At 40.1% G+C, this 14,204-nt stretch overlaps 1 protein-coding gene across 2 annotated transcripts in view; it reads left to right on the top strand.

Annotated features, from left to right (window-relative positions):
- The window catches only part of arhgef9a (Cdc42 guanine nucleotide exchange factor (GEF) 9a), a 349,853-nt gene extending 341,914 nt beyond the window's left edge, over positions 1-7,939 (top strand). Inside the window, exons 13-14 of one of the 2 annotated variants that reach the window (XM_060832122.1) lie at positions 1,867-1,935; positions 7,429-7,939. In XM_060832122.1, coding sequence (XP_060688105.1) covers positions 1,867-1,935; positions 7,429-7,610 — 251 coding nt within the window. In that variant the 3' untranslated portion in view covers positions 7,611-7,939. The remainder of the gene's footprint in view (positions 1-1,866; positions 1,936-7,428) is intronic. The other variant, XM_060832124.1, reaches the window with a different exon arrangement.
- The last annotated feature ends 6,265 nt before the right edge of the window (positions 7,940-14,204 follow it).

Below are 14,204 nucleotides of genomic sequence, written 5' to 3'. Positions count from 1 at the left end.
CTACTCCACAATCAGCTACTTTGTTCAGAAAAAAGCAACAAAACATCTCTCTCCTTCCTCCACTGAACTCCTTGAAATGCTTAACCCTGTAGCTGTATAGTAAATTACATTCAGATATTAACTCACACCAACTTGTTTATATATACATGTTCCCAAAACATAGAACCTAGTTCACTCAGTTAATGAGGATCCAGAGTCAGCCAGTTCATAGGCGGAAATGGGTACTGCAGATGCTGGAGATTAAAGTCAAGATTAGAGTGGCGCTAGAAAAGCACAGCAGATCAGGCAGCATCTGAGGAGCAGGAAAATCGCCATTTCAGGCAAAAGCCCTTTATCAGGAATGAGGTTGGGATCCTCGGGGGTGAAGAGATAAATGGGAGGGAGGGTGGGGCTGGGGAGAGGGTAGCTGAGAGTGCAGTAGGTGGATGGAGGTGGGGATAAAGATGGTAAGTCGGAGAGGAGGTTGGAGTGGATAGGTGGGAAAGCAGATTGACAGATGGGGCAAGTCATGAGGATGGTGCTGATCTGGAAGGTTAGAACAGGGGTAAGGTGGGGGGACGAGAAATAAGGAAACTAGTGAAGTCCATGTTGATACCATGATGTTGAAGGGTCCCGAGGCGAAAGATGAGGCTTTCTTCCTCTAGGCATCTGGTGGTGAGGGAGTGGCAATGGAGGAGGTCTAGCACCTGCATAACCTCCGCAGAGTGGGAGGGGGAGTTGGAATGCTCGGCCATGGGACGGTGGGGTTGATTTCTTCTCGCAGAGTGCTTCAGGGAACATCTCAGGAACACCTGCACCAATCAACTCCACCGCCTCGTGGCTGAACTCCCCCTCCCAATCTGCTGAGGACATGCAGGTCCTGGGCCTCCTCCATCTCCACTCTCTTACCACCCGATACCTGGAGGAAGAACACCTCATCTTCTGCCTCAGGAGCCTTCAACCCCATGGCATCAATGTGGACTTCGCCAGTTTCCTATTTCTCCTCCCCCCACCTTACCCCAGTTCCAACCTTCTAGCTCAGGACCAACTTCATAACCTGTCCTATCTGCCAATCTTCCTTCCCACCTATCCACTCCACCCTCCTCTCCAACCTATCACCTTTACCCCTTCCTCCATCCACCTATTGTACTCTCAGCTACCTTCTCCCCAGACCCACACCCTCCCATTTATCTCTCCACCCCAGAGGCTCCCAGCATCATTCCTGATGAAGGGCTTTTGCCCGAAACATCGATTTTCGGATGCTACCTCAGCCAGTTCATAGTTATTCTTTTACTTCATTTATTGAAAATACGCATGCTCAAACCTTACAACTTTAGAACATTAAATTGCAAATTTTATTCATTGCAAATTAGGTGTGCACTCAGTCAAGTCCATCTGGATGACACAATGCTCTTTACTTGATGAAATTGGCCACCCTTGCCCAGTTTTGCTGAAATTTGATTCCAGTGGCAAAACACTAAGTCTTAATTGCTCACTGAAACAGATGACCAAGACACTTGGGGATGAGCAACAAAAGCTGAATTTGTCAGCAATATCCAGATTCTATGAAAAATAACAAAAACAAGAGTATATATCTGTACTATCTGCTCGTATAATTTTAAAAATCATTACTAATGTATCAGCAATACACCTGCAGCACATAGATTTCAATGGTTATTGATCCAACAGGGAAAAGATATAACATGTTCAAGCAGCAAGAGTTCCCATTCTGAGATTAGAGATTAGACTGTTGCAATATTATCCTGCATCAATCATTCCTTACCTATGAATGGTTGCAACTGATACTTAAGTACAAGATAATAGAAACAAAACTCTTTAAGAATTCTTTGCATTGGAATGTCTTTCATTTATTGTACTGTTTTTTAGGATTTGAAATCTCGGAGTATCAGAAGAGACAAGCTGCAATGACTGTAAGAAAAGTCAGCAAACAGAAAGGTGAGTGTTTGTGCTTACATTTGTCTTTCATTGTACAGGCAATTTTAGAGAAGCTGAGTTAACTATTGGGGTGAGAATCAGTCAGGGGTCTGCTCGCTCCTTCTTTGGGGCTGTCCATGTTGGGTCACTGTCAATCCTGGGCTGTGTTCACAAGAAGTCAAGGGAAGTGGGGGATGGGGTGGGGGTGTCAGTGGAAGGGAGAGTGATGGTGAGGGGGGAGGTGGGAGTTCTAATCATGGATCACTGCTGTGGGAGAGAAACAAGGAAACTGAATTATGTGCTTTGGGCAGCATTTTAGGATGCAGAGAGGAAATACAATTGTGAAGTGGGGCAACTCAATATAAACGTGGGGGGAGCAATAAAACATGGAAAAGAAAGGGATAATGCAGGTTGGGGGTGAGGGTGTTGGTCATTTACAGTTAATAGCATCCTAGCATCCATGGGGGCACTACTACATCTGGAATGTTTACTCAATCCACCTGGGACTGGGCACAGAGAGCTAGGACGCAAAATTTAGATAAATGGTTTGGTTGGGAACATAGGGAAGTTTAAAGCCTATGACTTTGATGGGGACAGATACCAAAAAGAGAATGGCTACATTTGAGGGTTCACCACGAGTAAGATTCTGAGTGGCAGATTCACAGTGTGGGAACAACTGCTGTATCCCCGCATTGTGCTGAGAGTTCAATGAAGTTAAAAATGGCAGTCACCATGCCCATGTGGGAGGGTGTTGGTGTTTCTTTCTATGAGGGAGCGGCTTCAATGTTGAGTGATGGGAGCCCATCCAAAGGGTAATAGCAGTATACTCGCACACCCATACAATAAAGCTGAAATGGATCGGCGAGCACTACATGATGTGTACGGCTTAGACATTAGCCTACTGTGTCCAGTCCATATGCCTGCCACAAGCACTTTTGACCACATTATGCAGGATCAAGAAGCAATGCCCATAATGACTATGACCCCTAAGTAGTCATGATCTTCCAAGTGTCCAGAGCCTGTACATGGTAAAAGAGTTGCTCACTTCACAACTTGGACCATAAAATGTCATGAAGCACTAAGGATGGCTGGGCTCCGAACTTTTAGTATTGTAATAGATATTTGCTTGCACTGCTAATAATAAACATGTATTTTGTTTAAAATGTCAGTGTATTTACAAGGATGTGATACCTGTGTGCCCTCAGAAGATCTTCTTCAATCTTTCCCTCCCACTACATCTTGATGCATTCCCAGAGTCCCCAGCTGGGGTGGAGGGAGCCTGTCCTACTGTCTCACTGAAGCCCATTGGCATTGGAGCTTTAGTTGGGTGACTCTAAGATTTTTGCATCTAAAGGGCACAGACTGCAGAGTGTGTCTTGCTCACAGACTGGTGTCCCTCTTTGGTTTGACCACCACAGGGGCTGAGGATGTTATATAGGGTGCAGCTGGATGCTTGGCTTCCTCTGGAGTGTCCTGAGAGGAGACATTTGGGTGACCTGTATGTGGACCCTTCTCCTGCTGGCATCCTCCTGTCACCTTGTTAGGAAGGGGCATCTTAGAGTGAAATCATGGTTCCTTGTTCCCCTGTCACCTCGCTGTTGATGCTAAGCACAATGGTTAGACCATTGGATTGCAGGTTTGTGCACATATCCAGCAAATAGAGTGATGGGCCTGACTCTGTACGGCATTTACCAATCCATCCATGTCAGCAGCCAGATGTTAACATTGCTAAGGCATTAGGCATTGCTACAGTCATGCCATCTTTGTGTCAGCTTGTCCAGTGACCACACTAAGCTTGCCTGCTGCTCCTGTCTGTGCATTTTATGAAGACACAAATTGCCAGAGGCTTGGGCTTCTTTCTTGCCTTGGATTGAGCAGGTGCCTGGTTTCTCTGTGTGCTAGCAACCTGGGGCATTTCTCCATTTCAACCAGCTGAAAAGCTGTGGCAGTGATGTGCTCACCAACAGAAGCTCCCATCTCTAATCTAGCTAAAATACCCACAAGGCTCTGAGTGTCTAAGCTGGCTAAGGCAATATATCTAGTACAATCCCTAAGATATCCGTGCTCCCTTGCTCAGAGGTGGGGCAGGAGATATTTTGCAGGGACGCCTTATAAACTTAAGAGGCTGTGCTAATACTACTTGTATCTACAGGGTATAAAAGAGGGAGTATGTCACGAACAGGGAGTGAATATTCTGGCATGTTAAGATTTTCATCATTTATATAAATGATTTGGATGTAAATGTGGGAGGTAGGGTTAATACATTTGCTGATGACACCGAAATAAGTGATGCAATTGTCAGTGAAGAATATTATCTCAGAGTACAATGGGACCTTGATCAGATAGACCATTGGGCTGAGGAGTGGCAGATGGAGTTTAATTTAGGTAAATGTGAGGTGTTGCATTTTGGTAAGGGAAACCAGGGCAGGACTTATACAGTAAATGGTAGGGCCCTGGGGAAGATTGCCAAACAAAGAGACTAAGGGGTGAGGGTTCATACTTCCTTTAACGTGGAGTCACAGCTGGACAGCATGGTGAAGACAATGTTTGGCATGGTTGCCTACATTGGACAGAACATTGAATTTAAGATTTCAGACGTCATGCTGTAGCTGTACAACAGATTGGTGAGACCCTTTTTAGAATACTGCGTTAATTCTGGTCGCCCTTCAATAAGAAGGATGTTGTTAAATTTGAGAGTGTGCAGAAAAGATTTACAAGGATATTGCCAGGACTGGAGGTTTTGAGCTATAGGGAGTGGCTGAATAGGTTGGGGCTTTTTTTTCCCCTGGAGTAGTGAGACTGAGGAGTGACCTCATATAGATATATAAAACCACGAGGGGCATGGATAGGGGTGAACAGCTGAGGTCTTTTCTGAGGATGGGAGAGTCCAAACCCAGAGGACAGAGGTTTAAAGTGAGAGGGGAGAGATTTTAAAAAGGATCTGAGGGGTAACTTTCTCATGCAAAAGGTGGGGTGTGTATGGAACAAACTGCCAGAGCAAGTGGTGGAGATTGCTACAATTTAAAAGGCATCTGGATGGGTATATGAATAGGAAGAGTTTAAGGGTATCTGGCCAGATGCTGGCAAACGGGGCTAGATTGGATTGAGATGACTGTTTGGAGTGGATGAGTTGGACCGAAAGGTCTCTTTCTTTACTGTGTAATGCTATGACTCTAGTACATTCACAGTTGGAATAGTGGAAGATTAGCACAGCAACAGACAATGCTTCTTGCTTGTTTGCTGGCACATGCTGTTTCATTGTCTCCTTCAGACAATCCCAATTCTTGCCAGCAAGGGCCAAGATCTTGTTATTATAAGAGGTGAGAAGCTAAATATCTGGTGCCCCTATTCCCATCCTGGCTCTTTTGCCCCTAATGTGTGCAGTTTCTCCTAGAATAAGAACAAAGGGTGAAATGAAAGTTGGTGCCATTGTTAATACTGGTGGAGGAAAGTTGGTAGGGTGACCCAGCTGAGTGAGGAGGCAGCATAGAGGCAATGAAGAGTTAATATTTGGGGGCTTGAAAGGGTGACAGTGAGTGGGGGACCGCATGCATGAGCCTTGGTGGCAGGTGGATGCAGCCGAGATAGAATGAGTGTAAGGTAGTACACAGTAAATGGCATTACTAACCTTAGTGGAGTAGGAAAGGTCATTGACCTTCTCCCTAGTCATTCCTCTATAAGGTTGAAACCACAATGATGTTGGTTGATCTTTGGTAAGTTTCAGCTATAATAGTGACACACTGCTTCTTTTGAGCTTAACTTAAACACTTAGATACCTATTGTCACCTAGAACCTTCTCCAGAGATCTGATCACATGGCTATCTAAGTTTGTACTACATACACAGAACCAGTGTGTTAAACAATAAATAAAATACAAGATGCTGGAAATCTGAAACAAGTACAGAAATTGCTAGAGAAATGTATAAGGTCTGACAGCACCTGTAAAGAGAAACAGAGTTAATGTTTCAAGTCTAGAATGACTCTTCTTTAGAATTTCTTCAGAGCTACCTGTGCCTGTAATTCACCAACTTTGTTTACTGCACAGTGTTTTTTCATGAATATGTAAATTAAACTCAATTTAGATATTATTACATTTCTTCAACTAATACACTACAATTTTCGCAAGGTTTGTGAAGGTTTGTAGCTCAGGTTTAGGGTGTATGTTTGCTCGCTGAGTTGTAGGTTTGATATCAGACGTTTCATTACCTGGCTAGGTAACATCATCAGTGGTGACCTCCAAGTGAAGCGAAGTTGTTGTCTCCTGTTTTCTATTTATATCTTTCTCCTGAATGGGGTTCCTGGGGTTTGTGGTGATGTCATTTCCTGTTCGTTTTCTGAAGGGTCTATGTGCTTGTTTATGGCGTTGTGGTTGGAGTGCCAGGCCTCTAGGAATTCTCTGGCATGTCTTTGCTTAGCCTGTCCCAGGATAGATGTGTTGCCCCAGTCGAAATGGTGGTTTTTTTTCATCCGTGCGTAGGGCTATGAGGGAGAGGGGGTCGTGTCTTTTTGTGGCTAGCTGGTGTTCATGTATCCTGGTGGCTAACTTTCTTCCTGTTTGTCCTACATAGTGTTTGTGGCTGTCCTTGCATGGAATTTTATAGATGAAGTTGGTTTTGTCCATGGGTTGTACTGGGTCTTTTAAGTTTGTTAGTTTTTGTTTGAGAGTGTTGGTGGGTTTGTGTGCTACTAGGATTCTGAGGGGTCTCAGTAGTCTGGCTGTCATTTCTGAAACTTCTTTGATATATGGTAAGGTGGTTCGGTTTTCTGGCTGTGTTTTGTCTGCTTGTTGTGGTTTGTTTCGACTGGGACAACACATCTATCCTGGGACAGGCTAAGCAAAGACATGCCAGAGAATTCCTAGAGGCCTGGCACTCCAACCACAACACCATAAACAAGCACATAGTTCTAGATGCCATCTATCAACCCCTCAGAAAATGAACAGGAAATGATATCACCACAAACCCCAGGAACCCCATCCAGGAGAAAGATATAAATAGAAAGCAGGAGACACAGCTTCACTTCACTTGGAGGTCACTACTGATGAGGTTACCTAGCCAGGTAATGAAACGTCTGGATATCAAACCTACAGCTCAGCAAGCAAACCTACACCCTACACTACAATTTACTGAGATTGTGGTGGAGGCAATCATGGTTTTCAATTGAGAATCGGAAAAGTACCTAAAAAGAAAAAGCTAAGATGGATCTCGAGGGAAATTGTGAGAGGATGGGGGTGGTGGTGGTGGTGGGGGGGTGGGGGGGTGGGGGGGGAATGGATAAATTCCACTGCAAGGAGCAGCACATATTCAACAGGCCTGTAGTCTCTTTCTATGGTGTAATGATTATGTGCAAAGACTTGATTCAAGTTACACGTATGTTATAAGCAATTTTGATGTGAAGTAAAAACACTTTTCAATGGTCTTACTGTAATTTTAAATACACATTTAGCTAGCTTTTTGATACTATGACGCCAAATCACTGCAACGTAAGATTGCTGAATTTTTTTTCTCATTTCAGGAGTGAACTATACAAGGTCATTACCTCCCTCATACCCAGCACCCCCGGATCCTGTCCATCAGAGAAACTTCATGCTCACTGATGGTATCCCTCAGGGGTCAATGTATGAACTAACGGAGCCCAAACGCAGCCAGTCACCATTCTGGCAGAACTTCAGTAGGTTAGCACCCTTTAAAAAGTAATAGGCCATGTTATTATGGGAGGACCTAGCCCTTGTCGATTACTCCTGGCAGTTAAAAACAAAATGTGGACCAACAAACGATGTTTGGATCATGGATATAGGTGATTAAACCATCTGCTGACACCTTCCCTGCTGAGCCTTGGTTCAAAGCAACATTTTAGCTAATTATTTCTTAATGTGGGTTCAACTGTTCAAAAAACATACAGTGTGACAACAGAAGGTCAGAAAGGAATACTGAAATTGAGACTCAAACTCCATCACATTATTTCATTTGTGATTATGTGAACTTAGGTGTGCTCTTCAGTGCACTGTTATGCAGCTGTACACAAACACACACACATATATGTATATATGTTTATGTAATATATGTGTGTGTGTGTGTGTATATATACATATATCTCGCTTCTGTTATTCTAAAAGCTTATTACATATGTACTGGAGTGTGAAAGTTTTATTGCTTGATTAGTTCTACATAAGCTACTACAGATGTTTTAATAACAAATAATGTAGCCACACTTTTGATGATTTATTATATATCCATGTAGATGATATGTTGTACCAAGTGAGCAATCCCAAACTCCATTTGAAGACATAAGAGTTTGAGAATATTGGACTATTAGTCATTATGCATTTCTAATGCTAGTCATGGGGTTTGTAGTTATTCACAAGGTAAGATTTAACTGACAGGACCACTTCTTCACTATCTCTGTACTTAACTGGTTAAAAGCCAATTTTATTCCTCAATGCAACAAAATTGTTAAACACAATGGATATATAATTATTACCTTTTGATCATACAATTAATTGTTTAATATAACAATATTTGCTATGTTTTAATACACATTTGTTACAGCATTATACTTAATAGTTAATAAGGTTCAACAACTGATCCTATTGCATTTTACATTGTGTTGGTAGATGTGGTGTAACATCAACAAGTCCTTTCAGTAGTCAGTTTATCCTTTCTTCACCTTGTGCATTTTTGGACATTTGCCAGCACTTCCCACAGGAATGGCATTAACCATCAGATTGATATGATGTGGTAACTTTACAACATCTCTGGACTATTTTAACTGAAATGTTTGCAATTCAATGGAGCTCTGTGGATTGAACAGTGCACTAGATCACAAACTATGTTATGAAGGAATCATTGCTGATTAAGGAGTTAAGTTATCTTTAAATATTGTCCTACAAAAATGTTTTGTGCCACAAGTGATGTAAGCATTTGTTTTGTGATGTGCTAAAGTTTCATTATTTTGCATTTCCAATGCACTTGATGAAATAATACGTAGTTTAAAAATGGTGAAATCGCCAATCTTTTGAAATAATAATGAACATTTTTATAGAATTACAGAGCTACTTTTCCAATAATCATAGCTAGATATTATTTTCTAACAATCTAAATAATTAAATATTTATTAAACTAGTGCCAAAAATTATAGAAATAAATTCAACAAAGAAAACCTAGTTAGTATATGATTCAATACACAGGCACTTAGCTATGTGAGGGTCAATCACCATCAACTGACAGATTGCTCATTCTGTGCTAACGCTATATAAAGGTTGTTGGTGCCCTATAACTTAAGTAATTAGCTAAAAACCTGTTTAATCATGAAGGTATTTTCTCAAACTGAAGATACGGTCCTTCAGGTATATGTTATTGTGATCCATTTAGGAAATTTAGTGGCTTGCTTTTGTTTTGTTTTTCCTTATTGAATTATTAAAGCCCAAATTACTTAGTTTCATTGTAATTGCTGTGATATTTGGCCAACCATATTCAAGCTCTTTGCTCAGGTAAATTTCAGAATGACGTGCCATATAAACTAGTGGTGGACTGGTACATTGTTCCACTAATTCAGTTTTTTTCTGATGATTTTCAGTATATGACTATATTGGTAAGTATGTCAGATACTGTTCAAATATCAGTTGGACCAAATATGAAACTGCTGATTGAAATTGGTGATTGACATTGTAACACAAGCCAGCAGAGCTTTAAACTATATGAAGAATAAGGCCAAGACTCCTGTGTTGCTGTATTCTGAGGGCAAGCAAACACAATCTTTGACTTTTTTTTAAGCATACCATCAAATGACCACATAGGATGACTCAAATCATATCTGTGCATTTGCATTTAAGGCATTCATTTTTGTCATTTGATCAGGGTACTGGACAGGAGGTTTCTCAGGGGAATATTGGCCAGAATACTGATCTTGCTAGCTCATGCTCTTTGCAATAAGTAACTAATGGATCTGCATTGCCCAGAAAGCCCAGATCGAAATTCAAAATCTTGAACAAAGTAAGCCTCCCCTATGTGCCACAAGTCAGTAATCTTAGTGCTGGATTGGAATGCAGTGTGAACTGATAGGAATGTGATATGGTCCAGTAAAGAAAAAAAGATTGCTACTGCTGGGCCAACCAGAGCTACTATGATAAATAGCATAATGAATTTATCACTTATCATGCTTACATGGATGGGGACTGGTTTCCACTGATGCTTTCACAGATATTGATAAGCTATCTTTGCATTTTTTGCTGAACTTATCCACCACTCTTAAGAAAGGAAAATAGAAATTATCTGTCACCCTCGTGCAGAAGATAGGTCTAATTGTAGTTACAGGTTTCCTTCAATGGTCTAATTGGTAAAATCCCAACCAGTGAAGTACTCTGCCACACATACCTTAAGTTTTGATTGTTGGTCTGTACCCCTGACATGATTCAGGTTATCAATAAGAACGCTAAAACTGATCTCATCGACCATGGGCTCCCACCATTGAACTCTATTCTGTAATATTTGTGACAAGGTGCATGCATGCAGAGATAAGATAAGAGCAGGTTAATCTTCTGATACCCATTGTCCAGGTTCATCTGTGAAGAATAACCTTTTGGCAATGAAGTTGGAGACTGCTAAACCCTCAGGTACATGGTTCATCAATGATACTCGCAATGTTCAGAGAATAAATACTGTTGAAGGTATTTTAAAATAAATTAGATGTTTGCTCTTTGGTTGAATATGAAATGAAATGTCCAGAAAATTAAAGCGGGGGTGTGATGGAGTTGGAGACTCCTCACCCTACCTGCAAAAAAAGTGTGCAGTGAACCAACGGACGAAAAAAGGTCGACTGCAGCCCTAACATGCTGCAAAAAGCTGAAGTGCTGGGAGTGTCGGATTTCAACCTCTCACTGGAGAAGAGGTGCCACCCTCTGGGAATTTGGTTTTGCAGCAGTTCCAACAGACTTTGCAAAGTTCAGTAGTGGGCACCACCAGAACTCCAGGAAAGTCCCCAAAAGAGACCCATTGGTATCGAAGTGAGGCAAATCAGAGATATTGAGAAAAGCATTTGCAACCTTTATGGAAGGAGACAATGTGAGTAAAGATTGGGGTTGAAGTATATTAGGACAAATGAGGAGGGGCGGGGGGGGTCTCTCTAATTGGGTTGGTGATTTGATGCTGTCGGTCTCAATGGGCAAAAAACATGCTCCTGCCATTTTGAAACTTTAAAATAAAAAGGCTACCCATACTCACTTTCCAATTTATTATTGCATGTGCAGGATCATATTGGGGATCAACTGAGCTTTTAACCAACTCAAATACGCTTTATTTATGGTGAACAGATTTTTGACTTCAGCATCCTCTGAATGCTGGGGTTGAGCTGGCAGGGGGGGTGGAAGGGGGGTTGGAAAGTTGGCGGGATAGCCACCCAAATGATTTGCTATGCTCCTCAGGCTGAAAGCACACCCAGCAAGCGCACAAAATATCCAGCCCAAGGTTACAGTTTCTACACCCAGCTAACTTTGCCTCACTTCGAGGTCAACTAAAAAAACACAAGCTTTTTCTAAAATCAAACTGTCTCAGGGCAAAGTATTCCATGCTTGTAAGCATATTAACTGATGCCATTACAAACCAGGTTATTGTACCAATCTGTCACTAAGAAAATCCTTCAATTTTGCTTCATTGTGTTAACATAATGGATCAAACTTGTATCTTCCAAAGGGTGTTAACAGCTTCCCGTTTCATACTGTATTGCACAGTTGCTCTTGGGTCATCTAGAACAATATACATCATAACGCTGTCAAATCTTGACACTAGAAAAATGCCACACATGGCATTTACACAAGTATGCAGATTTAAATCAATGTAAAATGTTTCCATGATTTTATGCAAGTCATTGACACACATTCTGTATAGCAGCAGAATTGCTGTCATGAAAAAATACTTCAAATTACCTTGCTTGGGAGTGTCTCCACCTTCCAGTTCCTGTGGAACTAAAGGTAAAACTGCCAATTTTTTTTAGTTTATAATCTCATACTGGAAGTGTCTCACGATGGAAGACATGATACCATTATCTCAATATGTCAGTGCCGCACTGTTGAGAATCAATTCTCAAAACTGCCAATTCATATAAATAAAACACTGAACACATGAACAAATTAAATAATAAGTTTGGGGGGTGGTAGGGTCTGGGTTAAGGTGGCCGTCAGTAGACAGAGAGATGTGAAATTTGGAAAGCAGCATCCTCTAATAATTCACAAATTCAGGCATAAGAATTACCATTAAACAAATTTCTTACTTCTGAAAACAAGTTATGAAGTAATTAAGGTTACAAGGTGCAGGAACAATTCTTTAAAAGACCATACAATTCAATTAGAATTATTTTATTGAGCAAGACTAATGGTTAAGTTACAAACTCTTACTTTTTTACTACATGCTGTGTAGTTACAAACACTGGATTTGTAAATTATGTCAAATTATCCATTGAGGTGTGTTGTTGCAAAGTGGTCTGAACAAAACCATCTCCTTGAACAGACAACTTAAAGCGACACTGACTGCAATTACATAATTATAATAATACAACCTAAGCAGCCTCTACTGTCTTAAAATGAATAGGACTTTCTTGTGATTGATATGCATGTCCAAATAAACATTGCTCAATATAGAAATGTGGTTCTCATGACCATATTATAATACTCCATGAAATGGGTGATCAACAAGACAGTCCTGTTGGAGCTAATATGAAAAATGAATTAGTTGGAATGAAGGCTGTAAGTAAACATCATAATTTAGCTTGGCCTGTAAAATATCAGCATTTTGCTCAGAATTTTATTTCTACATATGTACAAATTAGTTGTAATAGGATTATTTCATGGGTTTGCACAATTTCTTTTGTATAAGTGATGTTTGAATTTGAGAAACAATGCATGCATGATGCCATTGGATACTATGCATGGTCTCACTGCTGTTTTTTGGAACACACATGATGTTGATTGATAATTTTTAGGGAGTGATGCAACACCAGTAAATAAAATGTAAGTGCAAATCCTGACTTTTTGTTGCAAGAGAAAGCATAGCATGGTAAAATCACCAGTAAGACATGATGTTAGATATTAATTGCTACCAATTTAAACAGGTCTGAGATTCCTATGTGAATCATACTACGAAGTGTAGGATAAGATTGGCAGATTGAGATCTAACCAATAAGCTCCAGCAGACTAGAGCTTACTTTCTGACATCAAAATGGCCAATGTTATAATGAAAGGTTCGTACATGGACTTTCTTAGTATGTGGATGTAGATAGATATGTAAAATTAAACATTACCTTTCATGAAAATAACTCCTGAATATAGATTCACTTTAGTTTTACTCACTCATGTAGAATATAATTGAGATATTCCCCTGATGTGTAATTATATCTCCAGCTTACTGTCATTTATCCTAAATCTGTTGTGACTGTGGTTAGTCCTCATTAGTTTATATACACTTGTATCAGTGATTCTCTCACATGAAGATGTATTATTAAAAAAAGACATGTAATTATTATCATTTACCAATTAATTATAAAAAGAATCGATACCAACGATGTGTTGAAGGATAGTTTTTAGATCTCCACCGATAGAGGAGCAGGACTTTTTGGAATATTGGCAAATTGTTGATTGTCAAGTTGGAAGTCTTATTTGTTGCAACTGATCTTCTCAGTGGAACCATACAAAGTTGGAACATCATAAGTGAAACAGGATGGCTGAAGGATATAGCTGTAGCTGACTCACATATGACCACATTACATCTGGAAGTTCGGAAAGTTTATTACTAAAACAATATACTTGCTACTTTTAAAAAATAGTATTGATTTTCTGCTACAGTTATATAAAATTAATACTTATAGTTGCTCCAAGTAATCTTTTAAATATCATTTATTTAAATTCAAACCTTTTGATTGAGGTATAAAAAATGTTCATAAATGATTCCTTTTCCTGCCATTTAATTAACAATTTTGGCACTAAGTTAACGCTTTTGCTAAAACAGCAATCAGAAATCCAGTATAATGATCTTAACAAAACATTTACCTTCACACAGTATTTCAGCCTCGATATTTTAAATGTCCTAGTTAACCGGCACATCATTACTTAGAAAGTATTAATGGTAAAGTATTGACAATACTTTTGGTCTTTGTAACAGCCTAAATGGTAATACCCTCATTGTTTATACTATGGGAGAAGATTCTGCAAAAGCTTATTTTCTCTATATTAGAGTTATAAATTGCCAATAAGAGAAGTTTAGGAATTGAAATCATTAGTTCTAATAATTAATTTATGCAGCATA

This window comes from Hemiscyllium ocellatum, chromosome 11 (genome assembly GCF_020745735.1).
Source record: "Hemiscyllium ocellatum isolate sHemOce1 chromosome 11, sHemOce1.pat.X.cur, whole genome shotgun sequence".
NCBI classification, from domain to species: domain Eukaryota; kingdom Metazoa; phylum Chordata; class Chondrichthyes; order Orectolobiformes; family Hemiscylliidae; genus Hemiscyllium; species Hemiscyllium ocellatum.
This window is presented reverse-complemented; position numbering and strand designations above follow the sequence as displayed.